General features: G+C 32.7%; 1 protein-coding gene across 3 annotated transcripts in view; it reads left to right on the top strand.

Moving 5' to 3' along the window:
- Positions 1-20,680, top strand: part of LOC148300541 (protein kinase C-binding protein NELL2-like) — a 92,285-nt gene that overhangs the window by 51,894 nt on the left and 19,711 nt on the right. For 2 of the 3 annotated variants that reach the window (XM_088274634.1, XM_088274635.1), the window contains exon 2: positions 12,541-12,642. In XM_088274634.1, coding sequence (XP_088130760.1) covers positions 12,541-12,642 — 102 coding nt within the window. Of the gene's footprint in view, positions 1-12,540; positions 12,643-20,680 lie in introns of those variants that run through there. The other variant, XM_088274638.1, reaches the window with a different exon arrangement.

Here is a 20,680-nt window from a genome sequence, read left to right on the forward strand (position 1 = left end):
ACAAAGTAATCACCCTATTGAATTTATTTAAAAGCTATGAATTATCTTGGCTAAACATTAGTTTAGCCGTATTGTAAAACCCCTGGCATTTATTATGTAGAACTTTGTTTTGGTAGCTAATTAATATAAGTTTTCTGTATCATTAGTCTAAAGAGCTTTCGAGAGCTTTTCTTCATAATAAATAATAAGGTATAATTTTTTATGTTATTTAACACGTGCAATTAATAATATTATATACCTAATAACACATTTTCGCCTAATAATTTAAGTTCTATACACGAGATTCGCGTGTTGTAATCGTATTTCAGAGAGGTAACCAAAATACGTTCACGTTTAATCACAAACTTTGTACTTACAGTGAGGAATAAAGTTCAACGGTTCTGAGAAACACTCGCATTAGGAAAATGTTTTCCATAGCAATGTCGCCGCTGCCATTCCAAGCAAATATTTTCTTTGTTTCCATTACGGTTAATGGCATAAAAAGGGTTGTAATACAAAGTTCACTAAAAGCACCTGCAAATAAACGGGGGATTAGGTTGTCAAATGGCTAGTATGAAAATCTTATGTAGGTCGTACGAAATAATTATAAAGAAAGAAGTTGACATATAAGTATTCAGCTAGAATATATTCTGTATGGCATCTTTGTCTCTTCTAGATTCGTGCATCTCCTCATACATACCCGCCAATTATTTCAACTCCTGACATGTTTTTTTCTGCTAAGTTTTCCTCGGTCTTTCTCTACTTTCACCATTCATTCCTCACCCGTTCGATCCACATGTCCGAACCATTTCAAAACACCTTTTGTAATTTTATTGATAATACTCAACTCAGTCCTGCTTTCCTTCATTATTTCATCATTCGCACATCTATCATACATCATTTTTCCTTACATTTGTCTGATGACTTCGTTGTTTACTGCTATGTATATAAACATTTATGTAACAATGATTAAAGAAAACACTTCGTTTTTTACCACTTGAGTTTTATTATAGACTACATGTTTTAGAAGTTAAACTTCCATCATTCAGGTCTGTATAACTTATTATTAATAAATAATAAGTTATACAGTTAGTTAGAATATTAGTTAATGCCGAAATAATAAATAAAATAACATTTATGTATATATATATAAATATATATATGTATATATATATATATATATATATATATATATATATATATATATATATATATATATATATATATATAAATATATATATATATATATATATATATACATATATATATATATATATATATATATATATATATATATATATATATATATATATATTGTTTTTAAATAAATATTAATTGTTTCCCATGTAGTATCCATACAAAATGTCTGCATGTCACTTTTTATATTGTCAATCGATTGATGACATCATAATAAATTACTTTCATAGACTATGAACGGGACTCCGTTTCGCTTAATCGCACGTCAACAAAACCGCTACATGCCATATGAAAATTACCAAAAATCACCCCAACCTACCCTCCTGACGACAAGCTGAAAGTTAAATTGTAGCGTTTATTAATGAACCACCCTTCACGAGGGCAGGTGGTTTTCACAAGTGTTATGGGAATATCGTAAATTAAATAATTAACGATTTTATTATATTGATTTAGTTATCCCGAGAAATGTTATTTACGCTTCAAAATCTCCATATCACCAGTGAAAACAAAAATAAAATTTATTTTGTAAAACTCTTTAGGGGATGTCTTTTGACAAAAAAACTCTTCTCCTATCTCTTTCTTCTATCATGGTCAGCGTCACCTTGGGCCATGCCTTGCAATCGAGTTATATTTCTGAAACTTCCATGAATTCTTTGGTCTTCCTCTAGATGTTTTTCGAGGAAGATTCATGACGATATATATATATATATATATATATATATATATATATATATATATATATATATATATATATATATATATATATATATATATATATATATATATATATATATATATATATACATATATATATATATATATGTGTATATATATATATATATATATATATATATATATATATATATATATATATATATATATATATATATATATATATATATATATATATATATATATATATATATATATATATAAATATATATATTTATGCATATATACATATATAACATCATAATTATTTTTTTTCTGCATCCTTTGTTTTACTTTTCACCTGTAGATGGAAACATGTGTTAGTTTCGAAACTAGTCCTGTGTAATGAAATAAAACCCATTAAGTAGTATAAAACAAGTGTTAAATTAAAAAATATATATTTGAAAGAAAAAACAAAAAATGCCATAAATTTAGTGGAATAACGTGATGATTTCAATTTAAAAATATAATATTTGTACAATAGGACCACTTATTTATTAAGGTAAATACCACTAATTTTGAGAATTACATATGTTCTCATCAGCAGGTGACAAGTTACAATAAGTTTTACAATCCATGTTTATAAAGTGTATAATGCATAAACCCATGTGGAGGTATCTTCTCGTTTCAGTAAACAAAGTGAATCTAAAAGCATCCACGTGCCGGGTATCGATTCCAACATATGTACATATGTAACATAGGTAATTATACGAGTAGTCGAACTGAACACTTTCGTACAGGAAGAGCATCCTAATGGGGCTTCGCTGTGTAATTTACTATGATATAAAATATCCAATTACCGCCATACTTGTTATTACATAAAAAAACCTTTTTCAATAAAGAGTTTTCTTTATTTGATCCCGTATTTCGAAATTCCCAATAAATAAAAACGCCTTTTTATATTTTTTTTCTTAAATAGTACATTTTTGAGTATTTGTACCACATACTCGTATATTTCGAATATATTTTTAAGTATATGTTTGTTTATTTTATCTTATTCCTAATTTCTGTATGGCTGCGTTTATATTGGTTTTAAGCAGATGTTAAATTATTGTTAAATAATTTACTGTTTAAATTATGGTTTTATTGAATTAAGATGAGATGTAAGACATAAAATTTCAATACTTGAAAGTCGTCAGGCCAGGAGTCGGGAAAAATCAGCGGGTGTGTATGAAGAAATGCATGAATGTAGAAGAAACGAAAATTGTTTGCAAAAACAGATTGGTGTAACGTTCTATTTTCTGTGCCTACCCCTGCGGGGAAGCGACATGATGGTTATTTATTTATAATTTATTATTTGTATATAAGTAGTTAGATAGAATTTAGGGGCGAAAATTTGCCAATTTTTATAAGGATTCTTCACAACAATGTCAAATATTAACATGATTTCCGAATACGAGTGTTAAAATATTTAAAATAAAATAAAATTGGTCATAATCATAATAGTAAAAAAAATTATAGTTCTTCAAGCTATGCAATGCTGAAAAGTCAATTAATTCATGAGCTTTTAAGTACCTATCAATGAGTTAAAGCCGATATTTCCATTTGCCGAAAATATCCCCATTGTGATTGAAATACATATAAACCAGCGGAAATATGATCCTTATTGTGTCTACTCCAGCTCACTCAGTTTGACCACACCATGTGCTCGAGTAAAGTGCAGTAAGTGGTTTGTGCTATACTTGCATACATGTAGTATTCATGTACACGCTACTAATGTCTCGCCTTGCAACAAACAAATACATACATGCTTCCGGCACGCGACATATTGTAAATCACACGTGGAGATCGAGGTACATTGTACCTACCCAGATAACGTCTCTGTAAGGCGGTCGCATTTTGTCCAAAAAGATGAAGGCCAAAAGTTTTCTCATCTTTTAAAATTATAATAATAATTTGGATACTAATAAATTTATGGATCCATTTTCTCTCAAAGCTATTTAAAAAGCCTTGAATAATAATGTGATGAAAAAGATAGGCGTTACGGGTTCAATTCCTGCCAATTGCAAAATAAATTCAAGAAAAAAATATTTTCAATTGGTCTGGGTGTTTGTGATGAGTTTTGCACATTTACCTTCCCTATCCTTACTATCCTACTTGCAGACAAGCCTCTTAAAGTAGAGGCTTTGCGGGTTATTCTTTTTTTAATATGATGATGTGATAGTGATAAAAAATAAAAAATAAAACTCCAATAAGCCTTGGGACATCATTTTACTTTTATAAACAAAATATGAAATTATAAGACATTAACATTTAACAGTTAACATTTTGAGTGTGTCCAAATACTTGTTCACAAATCTGGATTATCTCCAATTACAGGAGTTATTTTTCATATTATTTTTTGACATCTCATCAAAGATGAAGAAGAATATGGAAGTCTGGGCATTTACGGGGCTGAAGACCGTCAGTAAAGTTCTAGTGATTCAGGAACAATGTATCTAAATTTGTTCATATACGAGTATATGGAACTTCCAAGAATTTGAGTAGTGTGGTTGTCAATAATGGGTAAAATTGGTGAATGTTACACGTGTGTAAAGTGATCACTTAAACTAGCCTATGACGGTCGTCAGCCTAACTTTCGTATTCTTCTTCATCTTTGATGAGATGTCAAAAAATGATACTCTTTTCATTTATTTATTTAATTTTATTTCGTCATACACATAATTATGAACTACAATAATGTGCCCTCACTCCCGTGCCGAGGGTACATTTTACAATATTTATCTATAAAACTGTATGATAGAAATTTGTTTATGACATGCAATCAAACACGACATGGCCGAATGATGCTATCTACTTCGTATCTACCCACTTCTATTATTCATTTATGAAAACTTCTTTTATATTTAGTTTATTTTTTCAATGACTTTATGGATAGTGGAAGCAGGTTGTAAAACTATATTGCATAATAATCGTCATTATTTCTATGCCTAGGACCTTATATCTTTCAAAATCAGACAATTAATTAATATTCATTACATCTCACAGAAATTTAATCCAGTAATTAACATATTTCAATTCATTTGATTATCTACATCTCATAGACTAAACAAAACATGATCCAACATAATTCATAACGATACACCCACTCTAGTCTGAACCCCATACCACCTGGCAGAAATCATTCAAATTAACATTTTGGTCTCGGGTAGCATCAAAGATAATTCTCTCAGCCATATAATAATAGGCTCATGTGGTATCAAGAGACCTTTATATGAAAATAGGCTTTATAAATTTATATATGTAATATTTACATATGAAATGGTATATCATAAAAAGATCGTTGAAAAAATGACAGTTTGCTCCTTTTTTTGAAATGTATAATTCAACCCTAATGTATGGAAGTAAAGCGTGGCAAAAAAGGATGAAAGTAGATTGAATGCAGTCGAAATGCGATCTCTCAAAAAAATGCGATATAATCGATAAAAATTAAGGGTGTGTTGAAGCGGTTTGGGTATGTGAATCTAATGAGTGAAGAAAGAACAGTTAGAAATGAAAGCAGAGGAATACCAAGGAAAACCAAGTATTTCAAATACTTGAATGTGGTCTGGTCAGAAGCTCGAATAATCGGCAGGTATGCATGAAGAGATGCATGGATGTGGGAGAGACGAAGATTGTTTGTAATACAGATTGGTATAGCGTTCTTTTCTCACTGTCTATCCCTGCGGGAAGCGGCGTAATGGTTAGTTAGTTATGTTATTTATTGTTGGAAAAATTCAGTTAAAAAAATAGAAAAGCGTTATCCATACTTTTAACAGCTGATATATGTTCTTTTAATGTTCAAATAAATACTCAAGGTACGATAAAAAATCTCATTAAAAATGCCATATTTAACTATTGTTTTAGACGTAAAAACATGTTACGCTAATAAATGAGTATATCTTATGGAAAACGAACTCTCGCAAAAATTATACGACGGGGCATAAAAGCAAATCGTATTTTTATTGAAGCGCAATATGGTTTCTTCATTCTTTATATTAGGGTGGTCATACGAAGGAAGGGTTGGGGAATAAGCCCTACCTACCCGCCTAATAATAATCGTGTCGAGTTACTTCTAAGTTACTTACTGTATTTCTTATATACAGGGTGATGCAAAACGACTAGAATTTTCATTGAAACATTTTACAGTGAATTTCATGAAAACATTACTGTAACTTTCACCATGTTCTACCCATGTTAACAAGCACACTTTTTAAATTTCGGAAGCTTTATTTATCATTTAATTGACACCTTCTTCCATATGCAACTTTTCGACACCATCTATATTTGAGTTAAGTAAGTTTTTATTTAATTTATTAGAGACATTTAATAAATCTAATAAAAGACGTCTGAAAAGGTGTTTTTCAATTTTTAATAAACTCGTATTTTATTAATTGTTGTTAATAACAAGTTGTTTTATTCATTAACTAGTTATTTTATTCATAATATTTTGAATGTATCCGAAACTTTGTTCACAAATCTGGGTTTTCCAAATCAGGATTTACTAACATTCTTATCTCAACGTAGATGAAGAAGAATATGGATGTCTAGATATTTACAGGGCTTCCGACCTGTACTGTGATTACTTTATACATGCATAATATTCTACCCATGATTGACAACCACACAAACTTCATCCAAATAATCAACCGTTTTTTAAACCTAAAACGTTTCACTTCTAACTTTTTCAATTTTTGCTTGTATGATTTTATTTATTTATATAAAGCAGTTTTTTGTTAAAGAAATATTTGAAAAAACTTTCTCGAGCTAAGGATAAACAAATCAATAAATAGTACTAAGATTAACATCATGTATAATATAAGTGTTTTTGTATAGGTATGTTTCATATTGAACGTCTGCAAGGCGCGTGTCGTGTGCCTTCTGTACGTAAGATGCGAAAAATGAACGCCTTTATATAAGTGATAGGGTAAATTGGTGACAGTTGGTCGTTTATAAAGGTCCTCTAAAATATCGAATATTTCGACTCTCAAATAACTTTTTACTCAATCTTTATCTATGAAGATATAGGATTTAAAGAGACCTTTGAAAACATAGGTCTTGTTTTCAACTCGAAAAAAGATGATATTGAAAACTTGAAAAAAACGTGTGAAATATGGTATGGACATGTGGAGAGAATGGATAGCGTGAAAATGACTAAGAAAATATCTGTGACGAATGTGAGCGAGAGAACTGAACGAGGACGGCCGAAAAAGACTTGGCACGATCAGATCAATCTGAACCTAAAATCTGGTGGTGTTCAAAGTCTGCGTAATCGCAGGGCATGTATGACCAGACGTATGGATGTGAAGGAAGCGAGGAGTGTATATCAGGAAATAAGAGTGTGGCGTTCCATCCTCTCTGCCTACCTCTGCGAGGAAACGGCGTGATGGTAGCAGTAGTAGTATATACAATACCCAGAAATTCATATTCTTATTCATCTATGTTGTGAGATCAAGATATTAAGTGTGAAGGTCCTCACCAAAACGTTACATTTCCATTAAAAATGATTTCAAGTAATCGGGAATTCTAGCTTGTAAAATTCCGCCTCCGTAGTGTAATGGTCATATGTGATTTTTTCACTGTAATATTTATTCAATATCACCCTGGACTGGTACCTGCCGCAGAGGGCTGATCACCTTTCCTTCATGTGTAAAACGATCAAGATAACACTGCGTTTATATGATGCAGTGCCCTATGCCCCATTGGGGTGCGGATAAGGGTTTAAAAAATAAAATAAAAATTGTTACGTTTTGGTGTGATTTAATGATTTCACATTGGTTTAACACAGTATTGGTCACGTTTTGACGCAACTTTAATAAAGATTTCGATAGAATACAGTAAACATAACAGATTTGCATTTGAAGGACTTTTTGAGCAATATTTGAACTTTTTGGTGAGGACCTCCACAAGTAGTCTCCTAGGCGTATACTTTTAAACGTCGCGCTAGAACATTTGAAAAAGAATTATTGTCAGGCGTAAATGGCGAGGATAGTGCGGTACCGGTATATGCCGACAGGTGGCGAGGGCGCCGGGTGTCGACACGCCTCGCAAACACCCCTGCCGAAGGGTCGAGTGCGCCGCGTCGCTTTGTGCCGCGGCCGAACTTACAAACCTTATTGTAATTCGGGCCGCTTCCTCGCTCGTGTGACCTTGCACCTTGCGTTGCTTCATAATTGGCTGACAAAATGATTACAAGATTTGGCTACCGTGAATGATATCCCTGGTTCGATTCTCACAGAGAATAACAATTTTAACTTAGGTGAAGAAGAATTTGGAAGTCTGGGCATTATAGATCTTATGCCCTGACTGGTACTTATAAGCTGGTTAAAGTGATCACTTTATATACGTGAAAAATAATCACCATTCTACCCATGATTGACAACCACACCACTCAGATTTTGGACGTAATATTTATGTTTTGATTGACACCTTTTTTCACATACGACTTCTTCAAGAAGCCTAGGTGTATGAATGTGTCAAATTAAGGCATAAATATAACTTCCGAAATTAGAGCAGTTACCACTTAAACCAGCCTATGGCAGGTCGTAAGCCATGTAAATCCTCAGACTTCTATATTATTCTTCATCGATGTTAAGATATCGATATTTGGTAAATACTCCAAGTGGAGACAAACCCAGAATTTCAGAACAATGATATGGACAGAATAAAAAAAATATTGGAAAAAGCAATGATTTATTTTTTGGTATGTATTTTTAAACAGTAATAGTCGTGATTCTGGAGGCGTTGTTTGTTTTCGTAATGTTTTTCAAAACCTTGTAAGGGAATTTAAAAAAAAGAAATGTTACTATTTTTTAGTAATTAAAGCAATAAAAATATATTAATGTACTATTTGTCTCTAGAATCGTTCTATTAAGTTGTACTTGTCCAGTGGTTGTGTTGTTTGTATGTTTACAATAAATTTTAAATGTCAAAAAGGTTTGTAAATTCTGCCCAAATAAGGTGCCTTTTCCCGCCATTAACACTATGTTTCTTTCCGCCAAAAGGATAAATACTATTAAATGGGTAAATTCAAACGCACTTAAGCTCCTTTCAACTTTTTTACTTTTCTAATGTCGTGAATTATTTCGATATGGCGCGGGCGATGTTTTTTATTTGCGGTGTGTCATATTGCGAGCTGAGGTAATGATCGCCTGAGGTAATTTCAGTTTGTTAATCCCTCGTCCCTATTTTTTGTGTTGCCTACTTTGGGTCTTTTGCACGCTTCCGTTAGGAAGTAGCGTAAAGTCTAGAACAGTGGTTCCCAAACTCTTTTGGACCACGGACCCCTTTTCATAGTAAAAACTTGCCTACGGACCCTGGGTAAAAACTACATAAATTCATAGTAAAAAATACAAATTCAACTTTTATGTTTTGAATGGTAAGTATGGTGACAAAAATAAAATATCCATAAAACATTTAGTTGAAAAAGTATTTTCTACCTGTTCTGTGTCTTACTCTTTATTAAAAACAATATAAAGAGTGAGGAAGATGGCATTATTACCGTAGACGCATCTCGTTTTAAAATTAGCTAATAATTTATTCATTGTTATTTATTATAACTTCCATATTGATAAAAATGTGTCACAATATTTTTTTTAATATTAAACCTTCAATGGACTTACTGACGTTGTTCAAAGCCCCCTAAATCAATTTTAATTTTTCAAGGACTCTGAAATATCCCCGGGACTCCTTGGGGGCCGCATGGACCACTTTGGGAACTACTGGTCTAGAAACTCTAATATGAGTCATACTTACCAAAACTTGTTTCAATTGATCTTTATATACGGCCACACATGTTCCATGTTGAAATGCGAAAGGCTTGTATTGGACTGATTTTTTTTACCTAACGAAATTCTTTCAAATGCATCTACGCAGTATCATTATATAGTCAGCTGATGACTATTTTTGTAAATCTGTAATTTTTCATCTCTTGTGTGGACGACAATATTGCATGTTTTGAGTGAATAAAATTTTATTTTTCACCATGTATTTGTAAATAAAAAAGGGTGAATAAATAAAAAAAAGATCACTCTATTCATACAACAGTAATTAATGTTTTTTTTACGATTTTAAGTTGCATCCTTACATTTTGAGAGTTAACACAAACTCTAAAAATATAATGGTCTTGTCATGCATCATGTGACGTACATCTTGAATCAATTAAAAGAAAGACAAATACACCAGATATATTAATTTAAATATTGCAGATAGGTACTGATAAAATATTTAATTGATTTATTTTATACAATATTTTATCACGTTGCCTGACTAACTTTGGTAGTCCCCGCTCTAAGTCGAACAAATACGTATGTATTTCGATTCTTAAAACAAGTAAGTGTTATATAAGAAAAAATTATAATTGTAGACAAATTATTGATTGAAGAATTATTGACTATTTATAAAATTGGAAAATATTTCTTGTGGCTCGCTAACATTTGTCAATTATCATTAGAAATCTCAATTTTAAGTTTAACGGCGTTTACTTTCGGATTTTAAAATTAGATAGTATTTTGCTAGAGAATTTACTGATTTTTTATTAAGTAAGATTAAGAATTAATTAATTAAGAGTTTTCGTTACAATTTCAAATTTTAAAGTGATTCAATTACGCGCTTAAGTATTTTAATGTATACATCGTTAAATCCAGAATTACAATAGCCAAAGGGTGAAACCTTGAAGTACATAGTTCCAAGTGGTAAGATATCGAATAACTTAGAAAATTTGATAACTTAAAGTAGAATGATATATTCCAATTAGAATATTCCGTCACCCCATGAGTATCGTACTACCCGCCATTCAATAATAATAATAATACACCATATGTAAAGGGGAAGGGGATGATTGTGCGGTGAGTTATGTCCGCCGGGTAGAGCTCCTAAGCCACGCAATCGTTATTCATCGGTTTACTAATTTCCTTGGGCAGTTCGTGTAACGGAACTTTCAGAGCTTCCAGCAAACAGATGCAAGAAACGGGCGAAAAAAGCTGCGTCATACGACAATCGTTAGGCGTTCATCAATCTACGAAAGTCGGAATAAACACGTCAATATTGCACTAATGGATCGTCTTATTGCACCAACCTTTCAACATTCTTAATCATTTAAATTACAACAAAAAAAATCATTTACAAGTTTAATTTCTCATACTTGAATGAATTTTATGGGTGAATTTTTATTTGTATAAACTTATACTTAGACTATGTTATTAACTGTATATTATACTATATAATGAATATGAACGATTACATAGGTTTCATCCAATAGATTTACTTACATTAGAGGAAATACTTAAATTTAAATATAAAATAAATATTCCTGGTAATATAATTTTTTTAAATAAAAATGATTTTTTTTTAAGAAGACAATTCGCTCACTCCTTTTGAGAACGTCATAAATCAAAAATCGTCAATTTTCAGTTGTGCATGTTTTTGGAATACCCAGAAAATGTACTATATCCCAGCAAAAGAGGCATATTTTTAACTCAATATTTACCCACTACAGGGCAGAAAGTGTTGTTTTTGCATTTTGAACAAAAGGTATTGTTTAATTATTTTTAAAAAATAATTTTAATATTTTTCAAAGGGAGAATAAACCTTCAGGTTTTACCTAAAAAGATCTGATGCACAGTAAAAAGTTTAATAAGTGGCTTTATATTTATTTTTAATACATTGTATTTTATATTTAAACTTTAAAAACGTTCTCCTGAAAAATCAAGTTTTTTGATTTATGACGTTCTTGAAAGGAGTGAGCGAATTATGCTTTTCAAATCTTCTTCTTCTTCCTGGCTCTATCCCAACTTATCGTCTTTGTAGACTGTTGGGGTCGGCTCTGCTCGTATTCAGGTTGTAGGAAGTTCTATTATATACAACGTCACCTAGGCCATGCCTTCGAATCATTTTATATTTCTGTAGCATCCATAACTTTTTTGGTCTTCCTCTAGATGTCTTTCGAGGAAGATCAATGGCGATTGCCAGATTCACAATATGTTCAGGTTCTCTGCGTCCTATGTGTCCATACCATCTCAATGAATTACCAAATCGAATAAATCGACGCCCCCTACGTAAAGTACTCTATCTGCAAATCTGTTACTTTACAGGAGAGAGCCTAGAAGATTTTTTCAACGTATTCTTTTTTATTAATTAACGGTTTATCTGAAATTCTAAACTAGTATTATACATTCCAAAACACGATAAAATAATGCACTCAATCGTTTTAAAACTTTATACTTTGTCAAAATTAAGTGGTTAGTGTTTTAGGAGTTCAGTTTATTTCGAAAATTCGAAGTAGATAGCGTCTTATACGCCTGAAAACTTGGCGTAATTTATTTTATATATTTTGTTTGTTTGTTTATATTTGTAGATAACGGTCAGTTGATAACGTACACCAAATATCTCAAAATTGACCAAAATGTAGTTAGAGCACTCTACGTAGGGCACGTCGAAATAAGTGATGTAACATAAATTAATTGAGGAAAGTGCTTTAGTCTTACCGTAAATATGTTGAATAACATAATATTCCATCTTCCTCTCCCTCTCTTCCCTTCCAGGCTACCAATCACAACCAGACGTTCCAGGCTATCCTCACTGCCACGGATTATTAAACATATCTGAACCCCGGTGTAATTTTGTTTACAAGTCCTACGAAGTAGTCCATATTGATGTAATTGTCTCGTTTTCCAGCCGCAGAGGTGGACCTGTTAGGGGCTCTGTCCCTGCACAACTCCAGCCGACAGGGGGTGGTGCCCGTCACGGTGGAGCAGCGGCCGGCCTTTCAATTTACTGGTAAGCATCACCATCCTCATACATTTCACACATTTTACTGCACATATCGCTCACTCCTTTCAAGAACGTCATAAATCAAAAATCGTAAATTTTCAGCAGGGCATGTTTTCGGAATGCCCAAAAATTGTACTATATCCCAGCAAAAGCGGCATATTTCAAACTTAATATTTACCCGCTACAGGGCAGAAAGTGTTGTTTTTGCATTTTGATGAAAAGGTATTGTTTAATTATTTTTTTAAATTTACTAAATATTTTTCAAATTAATAAAAAACCTTCGGGTTTTACCTAAAAAGATCTGTTGCACAGTAAAAAGTTCAATAAGTGGCTTGATATTTATTTTCAATACTTTGTAGTATATTTTTAAAATGTTCCCCTGAGAAATGAAGTTTTTTCATTTATGACCTTCTTGAAAGGAGTGGACGATATATTGTGCTATGGTTATGGTCATGTGTTTTAACCTTCTATGCATATTTTTGAAGTGATGATGATTTTAAACGGAGATGCGATAATCGTTGAGTGACATTTCAAGTACGTGTCATGTTTATTAGCCTCATTTTGTTACACGAGAGAGAAGAAGAAATAACGTAGAGAGAAGGAGAAAGAAAGGAGTGGAGCAAAACAGAGCAACGTATACACAACGATAAAAAGTGATTATATTAGTATTACTAATTGAATCACTAATTAATGAAATTGACTTTTGACACTACCAGATTTAAGGTTATGATTGAACTGATCGTGCCAAGTCTTTTTCGGCCGTCCTCGTTCTGTTGTCCCGCTTACATTCGTCTCAATGATTTTCATATTCATTCTCTCGTTATCTATTTGCTCTACACGTCCATACTACCTTAAAGAACTCTTCTTTATATATAAGTGTAACACGAATGTAAATAAATCCCTTATCCACCAGGCTAAAAAAGGCCAAATATTATTATTATTAAACCATATCCGCTCCCTAGGTGGAGCATATGGAGTCCACAAACTGTCTCCAGGCTTTTCTGTCGGCTGCCAGCTCCCTTGCATCCTCCCAAGTCAGATCCGCGACCCGAAGTTCTGACGAGAACTGACGATGAATTGTCAGCAGTGGTCGTCCTGGGCGGCGCGAACCTGATGCCTTGTAAAAGAGGCAAGCTTGATTAAGGCTCTCAGGAGGCATGCGGAGTACATGGCCAAGCCAACTGAATCGCCTTTTCTTGGCGACAGTTGTGACCAAAATATCTCGCCTTATCTTTTAAATAGTCTTCTTTTAGGCCAAATAGCCCTTTAAATTTCATATTCTTGCCCATGTATGTTGAGATCAGTATAAAAATATTCAAACGTTTATTGGTCTTTACATTTACTAAGTCGACTTCAACATTGTCGATTGGTGTAACTCGATATACCATTTTATTCCTTTTACATTGGCATTCGATATCCTTTCGAATAACCAATTGATTCGCAGTTATCAGCCATGTCATCGCCCTGTCTGCAGATTGTATAATGTTAATATGTGCATATCGGTTTCCGAAACAGAGTATTCCTGCATGAGTGCAATCAATCCCCCGGGCTCCGCGGAGACGGGAGACGGGAGACGTCATCGCCAGTGCAGTTTAGTGGGGGACGCTGACCCGGGATTGTTTTCTCCTTCGCCTCTAATATTATTTTAATTCCCCTCAAATACACCCCTGTAGGGAGCGCTGGGCGTGCCGACTCCACCCCTAGACAATGAGAGATAGCTATCTTGTATTTTAGCTTTATCTAGAGTTCGCACTCTATTTCTGACTACTTTTTTTGTAAATAATTATGTAGTCTACAATATTTGACGAGATATAATACAAAGTCAGATAGATAATACTGTACATTGATTATAATCAATAATTATTGACGATGTTCGGTGATCGTGTCAAAAGCTAAACCTCATAAGGGGATTCTTTAAAAAATGGTTTACCTGGATATTCACCCCATGTATCCTACTCCCTTCCATTTAAAATCATCATCTCCTCTTCCTTGCCCCATCCCAACTTATCGTCATTGTAGACTGTTAGGGTCAGTTTTCCTCATCCTCAGGTTGTAGGTCCTTCTATCATATACAACGTCACCTAAGCCATACCTCCGAATCATGTTATCTTTCTGTAGCATCCATGAATTTCTTGGTCTTCCTCTAGATGTCTTCCGAGGAAAATCCATGGCGATCGCCTAGTTTACAATATGTTCAGGTTCTCTACGTCCTTTGTGCCTATGCCATCTCAATTGCCTTTCCTCTACCTTACTATCGATATCAGTTACACTCAGGCTTCCACGAATGCGAGAACTCTTTATTTTATCCATTTAAAATCATCATATTCTCAACTAATTTACCAGCGCTCAGGACTAACCTGACTTCACCCAAAACAAACGCAACGAATATGTTATATTTAATTAAAATCTCAGACTATTGAGAAAGCAACCAAAAGTATGTCAGGTTCATAATCTTATATCTGAAGAAATAAATTTAAATAATCATTATTGTAAGTAATGTAGGATATGTTTTTACTAACATTTTTATAATGCTTTGTAATAAACTCTACGCGGCTACATAAAAAATAAAGATAATATAACCGCATTTTACTTAGTAAAAAGCCAACGTTGTATGAATAGAGGTACGGACGAATAGCGAGTTTCTACTCCTCCGTATTAAGTTAAACCATCGCAGTTGGTATCACTTCTGCTGGAATAATAATGATTAGAAACAATTCTAGCAGATAATGCGATTTTCTATTGTAATAACATTATTATTTTGTATTTTCCCGCCCCCGCCGAAATACAACACCTCCGAAAGGGGAGGTTGGGACAAGTTGGTACTGACACATTCATTTTCGAGTAGATGCTACTTTTCAACGATGATTGTGTTTGACACGTGCAGAAAATCACGAACGTTGGCGCATTAAAAATAATAGTATTTTTATACACACGCCTTTGTAGATAAGACTTTTGTTAATATGCAGCGTGGTATAAATCACCGTTACATGTGTTTAAGCTTATTATGGCCATTGAATTAAAATATTGTGAAAATTTTATACAACGTTAATACAAAAAATTACATTTACATATTTTTCTTATTCATTTTTTATGTCACATAAATTTTAAAACACTTTTTAACTATATTTTTAGTGCTCAAATCATTGCACACAAATACTGGATTTTATGCCACAAAAGGGCTATTATTAAGACTTTATTCTTATCTCAACATAGATGAATAAGGATAAAACAACACTCAATAGTTGTTTCCACTTTGTTTAGTATTATCGATAAATAAACGTAGATTTTTTTACGCGTAAGAGTTTGTTAATAAAAAGTGAAATACTGATTAAGAAATGTTTTTAAAAAAACTGAAATTCGATAGATGAATAAGTTGCTAAGTTAGAAATATGGAAATCTATGTATTTACACAGCTTTTGATCTTCATCGACTGGTTTAACTGATTATTTTAAGCATTTGTGACATTTGCCATTCTACCCATGATAGAAAACATATTACATAAATTTCGAAAGTATGTATTCATTTTAGGAACATTTGACTTTTTCGATGCTTTTTTTTAAAATTCACATTAAAAAATCTTCATGTGTAAGAAAAATATGTAAGACGTAATAATTTTAAATAATAATGCCTCACACAAAGTGCAGCGAATTTTCCGGATGCTCATACGACCACATGATTAAATGAATAAGTTTCCATGGCATATTTCAAAGTAAACCCCGTAAAATAAAATTTATTTTTTAAAAAACTCGTATCGCCAAGATACTCGTAAGACGTTCACCAAAATCTAACAAATACCACGATATTTCTTTATTTCGCGTAGGGTCGTTCGTCCCCTATTCAGGATATATAAGTGATTAAACAAAGAAGAGGAAGGAAGATCTCTTCTAGCTTGTTAAGGGTCTTGATGACACCCCAACTCGTGTGGCTGCATATTGCGAAGGGACATTATAAGACGGAAAACTGTGGAAAAATAAGAATAGAGAAATAATCAACTTATCAAACAGGGAATTTATAATATGTAAATGTGAAAATTATTTTCATTGATATGGATAGACCTACCCCTCACTTTTATTTAATTCCACCCTTAAACTTCCGTTTCTCATATTCCATTATTACTCTGTGATTATGACATTCCATTATTATGGTAACGAGTTTTATGTTTAATTAAAAGCTCAATCCTCTTTAAAAATGACTTTTTGGAATAACGCCTCTTTTAAAATCTTAATGGCCACTTATTTAAATAAATTAGCATTGAATCATTAATAAACAATTGTCTGCTTTGATATTTTATGTACCCTAAGAAATCTGTTTTAATTTGGATCACAAAAAACAATTAAATGTATCATTCATAATTGACAAATCATCTCATTGATGTTTTCCATATTTTTTACTTTACCATTTATTTTATTAATTTATAATCAATTTTTGCATTTTTACGTCATGTTTCTACAAATTAATATGAATACAGAATAAAACAGGAATAACAAGAATAAAACAAGACTAAGTATTTACGGGGCTTAAGACCTGTCATAGGCTGGTCAAAGTGCTCACTTTATACACGTGTAATATTCATCATTATACCCATGATGACAACCACACTACTCAAATTTTATCACTTAAACCAGCCTATGACCGCCCTGTCAGGGCTTACAGGGCTGTCATAGGCTGGTTTACAGGGCTGTCATAAGCTGGTTTAAGTGTCAAAAGTTTAAGTATAGTGCGGTTGTCAATCATAGATAGAATGATGAATATTACACGTGGATAAAGTGATCCCTTTACTTTCAGACTTCTTTATTCTTCTTCGTCTTTGTTGGGATTTAAATATAATAATAATATTACAATACATTAAACTCTACAGATTTTTTAAACAAATTATTGTTTCACATCAAGAAAAAAGTGGCGTGCTTTTCTTTCTTTGGCGGATTTGAAACCAACCCCAATTGCGAAGAGCAATAAAGTGAGTAATTCAGCCCGCTTGAAAATGCGCGCAACTCCCTTTTGAATAACATTTGATATAGTAAACATTTCCCCACGGGCGGTGTGACAGCCCTTTGTGGTGATTATTGCACGGGCAATTTAATCCCTCGCCTGAATAAATATCAATTAATACCCCGGCACAATATTGCCCCGCGACACCCGACGGTTCTTTAGCGACAAACTTCGGGTAGGACCGTGATAAACGATCAATTTGCAAAGTGGTTTATCGGAGAAGTTTATCAAGTTTAAATTTGATTTGAAATTCATACCGTAATTTTACGGTATGAATTAAAACAGTAAAAGCATTTGCTTTTACTGTTTTAACTGCTAAACTTTTTGAATTCGGGATGTCTTTCATTTCCAATTTAACCTGTAGTATTATACAATTTAACCTGTGCTTTATATATCAGCAGGCCTTTTTTAAACAAAAAAGATCCTGAAAGTCACTTCATGTCAAGCTTTTTACAAAAAAAAATCAAATTCAAATACTATTTAATTATTCACTACAATACCATATTTTATCATTTTGACGGATCATATAAATAAATATTGTAATTGCGTAAACGCAAACATTGTTTCGTCCAATTGATATTGAAAATTTAAAAGTATATATCCACCGCGTTACATTGGAAAAAACTCTTTATATTAGTAGCATCCACAAAGAGTACAGTAAAAAAATAAATCAATAAATAATAATTTATCGTTATTTCAAATATATTCTATATTCTTCTAACCCTTATCCGCACCCAATGGATTAAAGATAGTCCACCTCCGTAGTGTAGTGGTAAGTGTATGTGGCTTCCATGCTGGAGGTCTCGGGTTAGATTCCCAGGGGGATCAAAATGATTTTCACTGTCATATTTATTTAATATCACCCTGGACTGGTAGAAGAAGCGCAGGACTGATCAACCTTGCCTTATTATACTTAACGATCAACATATCATTGTATGAATTCGATGTAGTGTCCTATGTACCACTGGGTGCGGATGAGAGTGGGGGAAAACAAACACCCCGTGTCCGTTTTTATAGTGTAGTGGTTAGAGCGTTTGCTACCGTGCTGAAGGTCTCAGGTTCGATTACGAAGCGTGATAATACCCTGGACTGGTACAAGAAACACAGGGCTAATCATCTTGCCTTTATACGATTAACGATTAAGATAACTCTGCATCGATGCAGTGCCCTATGCACCATTGGGTGAAGGTAAAAAGAAGAAGAGTTCAAGTATATTTGAAATACTTTATTTTATAATGAAATATTTATTTTAAGTTTTCTCATTTATATTTATCTCAATGAGAAAACTTCGTATTTAAAAGTGATACGTATGTTTTTAATCTATGTGCATACATTAATGATTGGCACGGAAACTTCCTTTGTAAAATAAAAATAAATATTGATATAATTCCAAGTACATACGAACTACGACACTTTGCGGTCACACGTGCCAATTTGATGGTCTGCCACGTGGTGTATTGTGAAGGGTTGAATCAGTGCTGAAAATACAGACATATTGTAAAGTTGAATGGCTTTTTTTTTATTGAATAAATAATAAATCTGGCATGTTAGGATCAACGAGGATTTATCACACAACAATTTATGTGACGATAAAAATAATAATAGGAATTGATTTCTATTTTTATTATCATAAATTTACGTTATTTTTAACATTAATTGATAATATATGAACTACTTGAGAAGTTCGCGTAATGAATTAACGTACAGATAATCACAAAAATGCATTTATTAAGTGTGAGGTATCAGTACATATAATAAATGCATTTTTTGTTTTTAAACTGTTAAATTTACTGATATAATTTTTGAAAATCGTAATCAGTACTGTAGTACAAAAAAAAAATTTTTTTTATACTTTTGTTTTCATAAATAAATATAATACGTCTAAAACCAGTGGCCTTTTTCTCCCTTCATATTTAATTTTTAGGTAGTAAGTAGCATCTCGTATAAGAACAAAAAATAATTTAATCGACATTTTGTTTCAACATTTGTTAGCTTTTTAAATGAAAAAAATACTCATAAAAACATATGACCGAGGTCTTTGGATGTCGCGTCTGTTGCTCTAACCGATAATGACTGAGCAGTAACTAATTAGTAATAGTACCTTAGTTGAGAAAATAATCGTACCCTATCGAATGTAATCTCTTCACAACCTTTATTGTATTTTTTACCAAACTACACCAACCATCTTTCATTTAATTGAACACGTGAATCTTTCATCGTGCTCAAAAAAGGCGGTTTTTGAATTACCTAACGTCCAAGTGACTCTGAAATCTAACTATGGCTTATGCAACACCGCTTATCATGACCCTATTCAGGCTTCAACTATTTAAGTTTCATAGCCTATGCCTACCCTTGAGTGGATTTACTCTTTATGTTTAAAGTTACTATAATTTCATGTAAATTCATGAGTGAAAATTCTAGTCAAAAACACTCTTTTTACTGGTTAAATATAATTAGTAGGTACAGTAGTTATTAGTTATTTTTTATAAAGAATATCGTAGTCGTACCGAAGAAAGTGACCAACTAACAGAGATAATCATAATAATAAAAGAAAAAGATATAAAATAGTCAATGATCACGTTTTTGTAAAAAATGCACTTGGTCACATTCTCCTGTATGACTACGATTATATTTTAAAGTTCAAACATTATTTTGGACTTTTAATGAAATTCGAACGTTCCTTTTAAGTGCCCAAGTAGTTTCCGAACGATCCGTTCGATTGATTTCGATTTGCACACTTGTATGTCAAATGTCAAAATGACTCGAATTACGAAACCGCTGGCGTGGCGACAAAGACGCCTTAGAACTTTACAAGTCGTGATGTATTGGTGACATTTCTTCCCCCCGCATTTACCGCTGGCCGCTATATGTATTGAATTCCTCCGGGGTAGTTAGTCGTCACCGTGAAAATTACACGGCGATAAATTTCGCCAACGCGTTATTAGCCCTGTTAAATGGTCCACGCTTGTCTATCGCTTTGTTCCCGAATCACGACCCTTCCCCTAATTCAACTTCCTCGCTCAGTCCAATTCAATTGCGACGCAGATTTGTTGAA

Source organism: Brachycentrus maculatus, unplaced genomic scaffold (assembly GCF_059751285.1).
Source record: "Brachycentrus maculatus isolate JH-2025_06_01 unplaced genomic scaffold, ASM5975128v1 h1tg000696l, whole genome shotgun sequence".
In the NCBI taxonomy this organism is placed as follows: domain Eukaryota; kingdom Metazoa; phylum Arthropoda; class Insecta; order Trichoptera; family Brachycentridae; genus Brachycentrus; species Brachycentrus maculatus.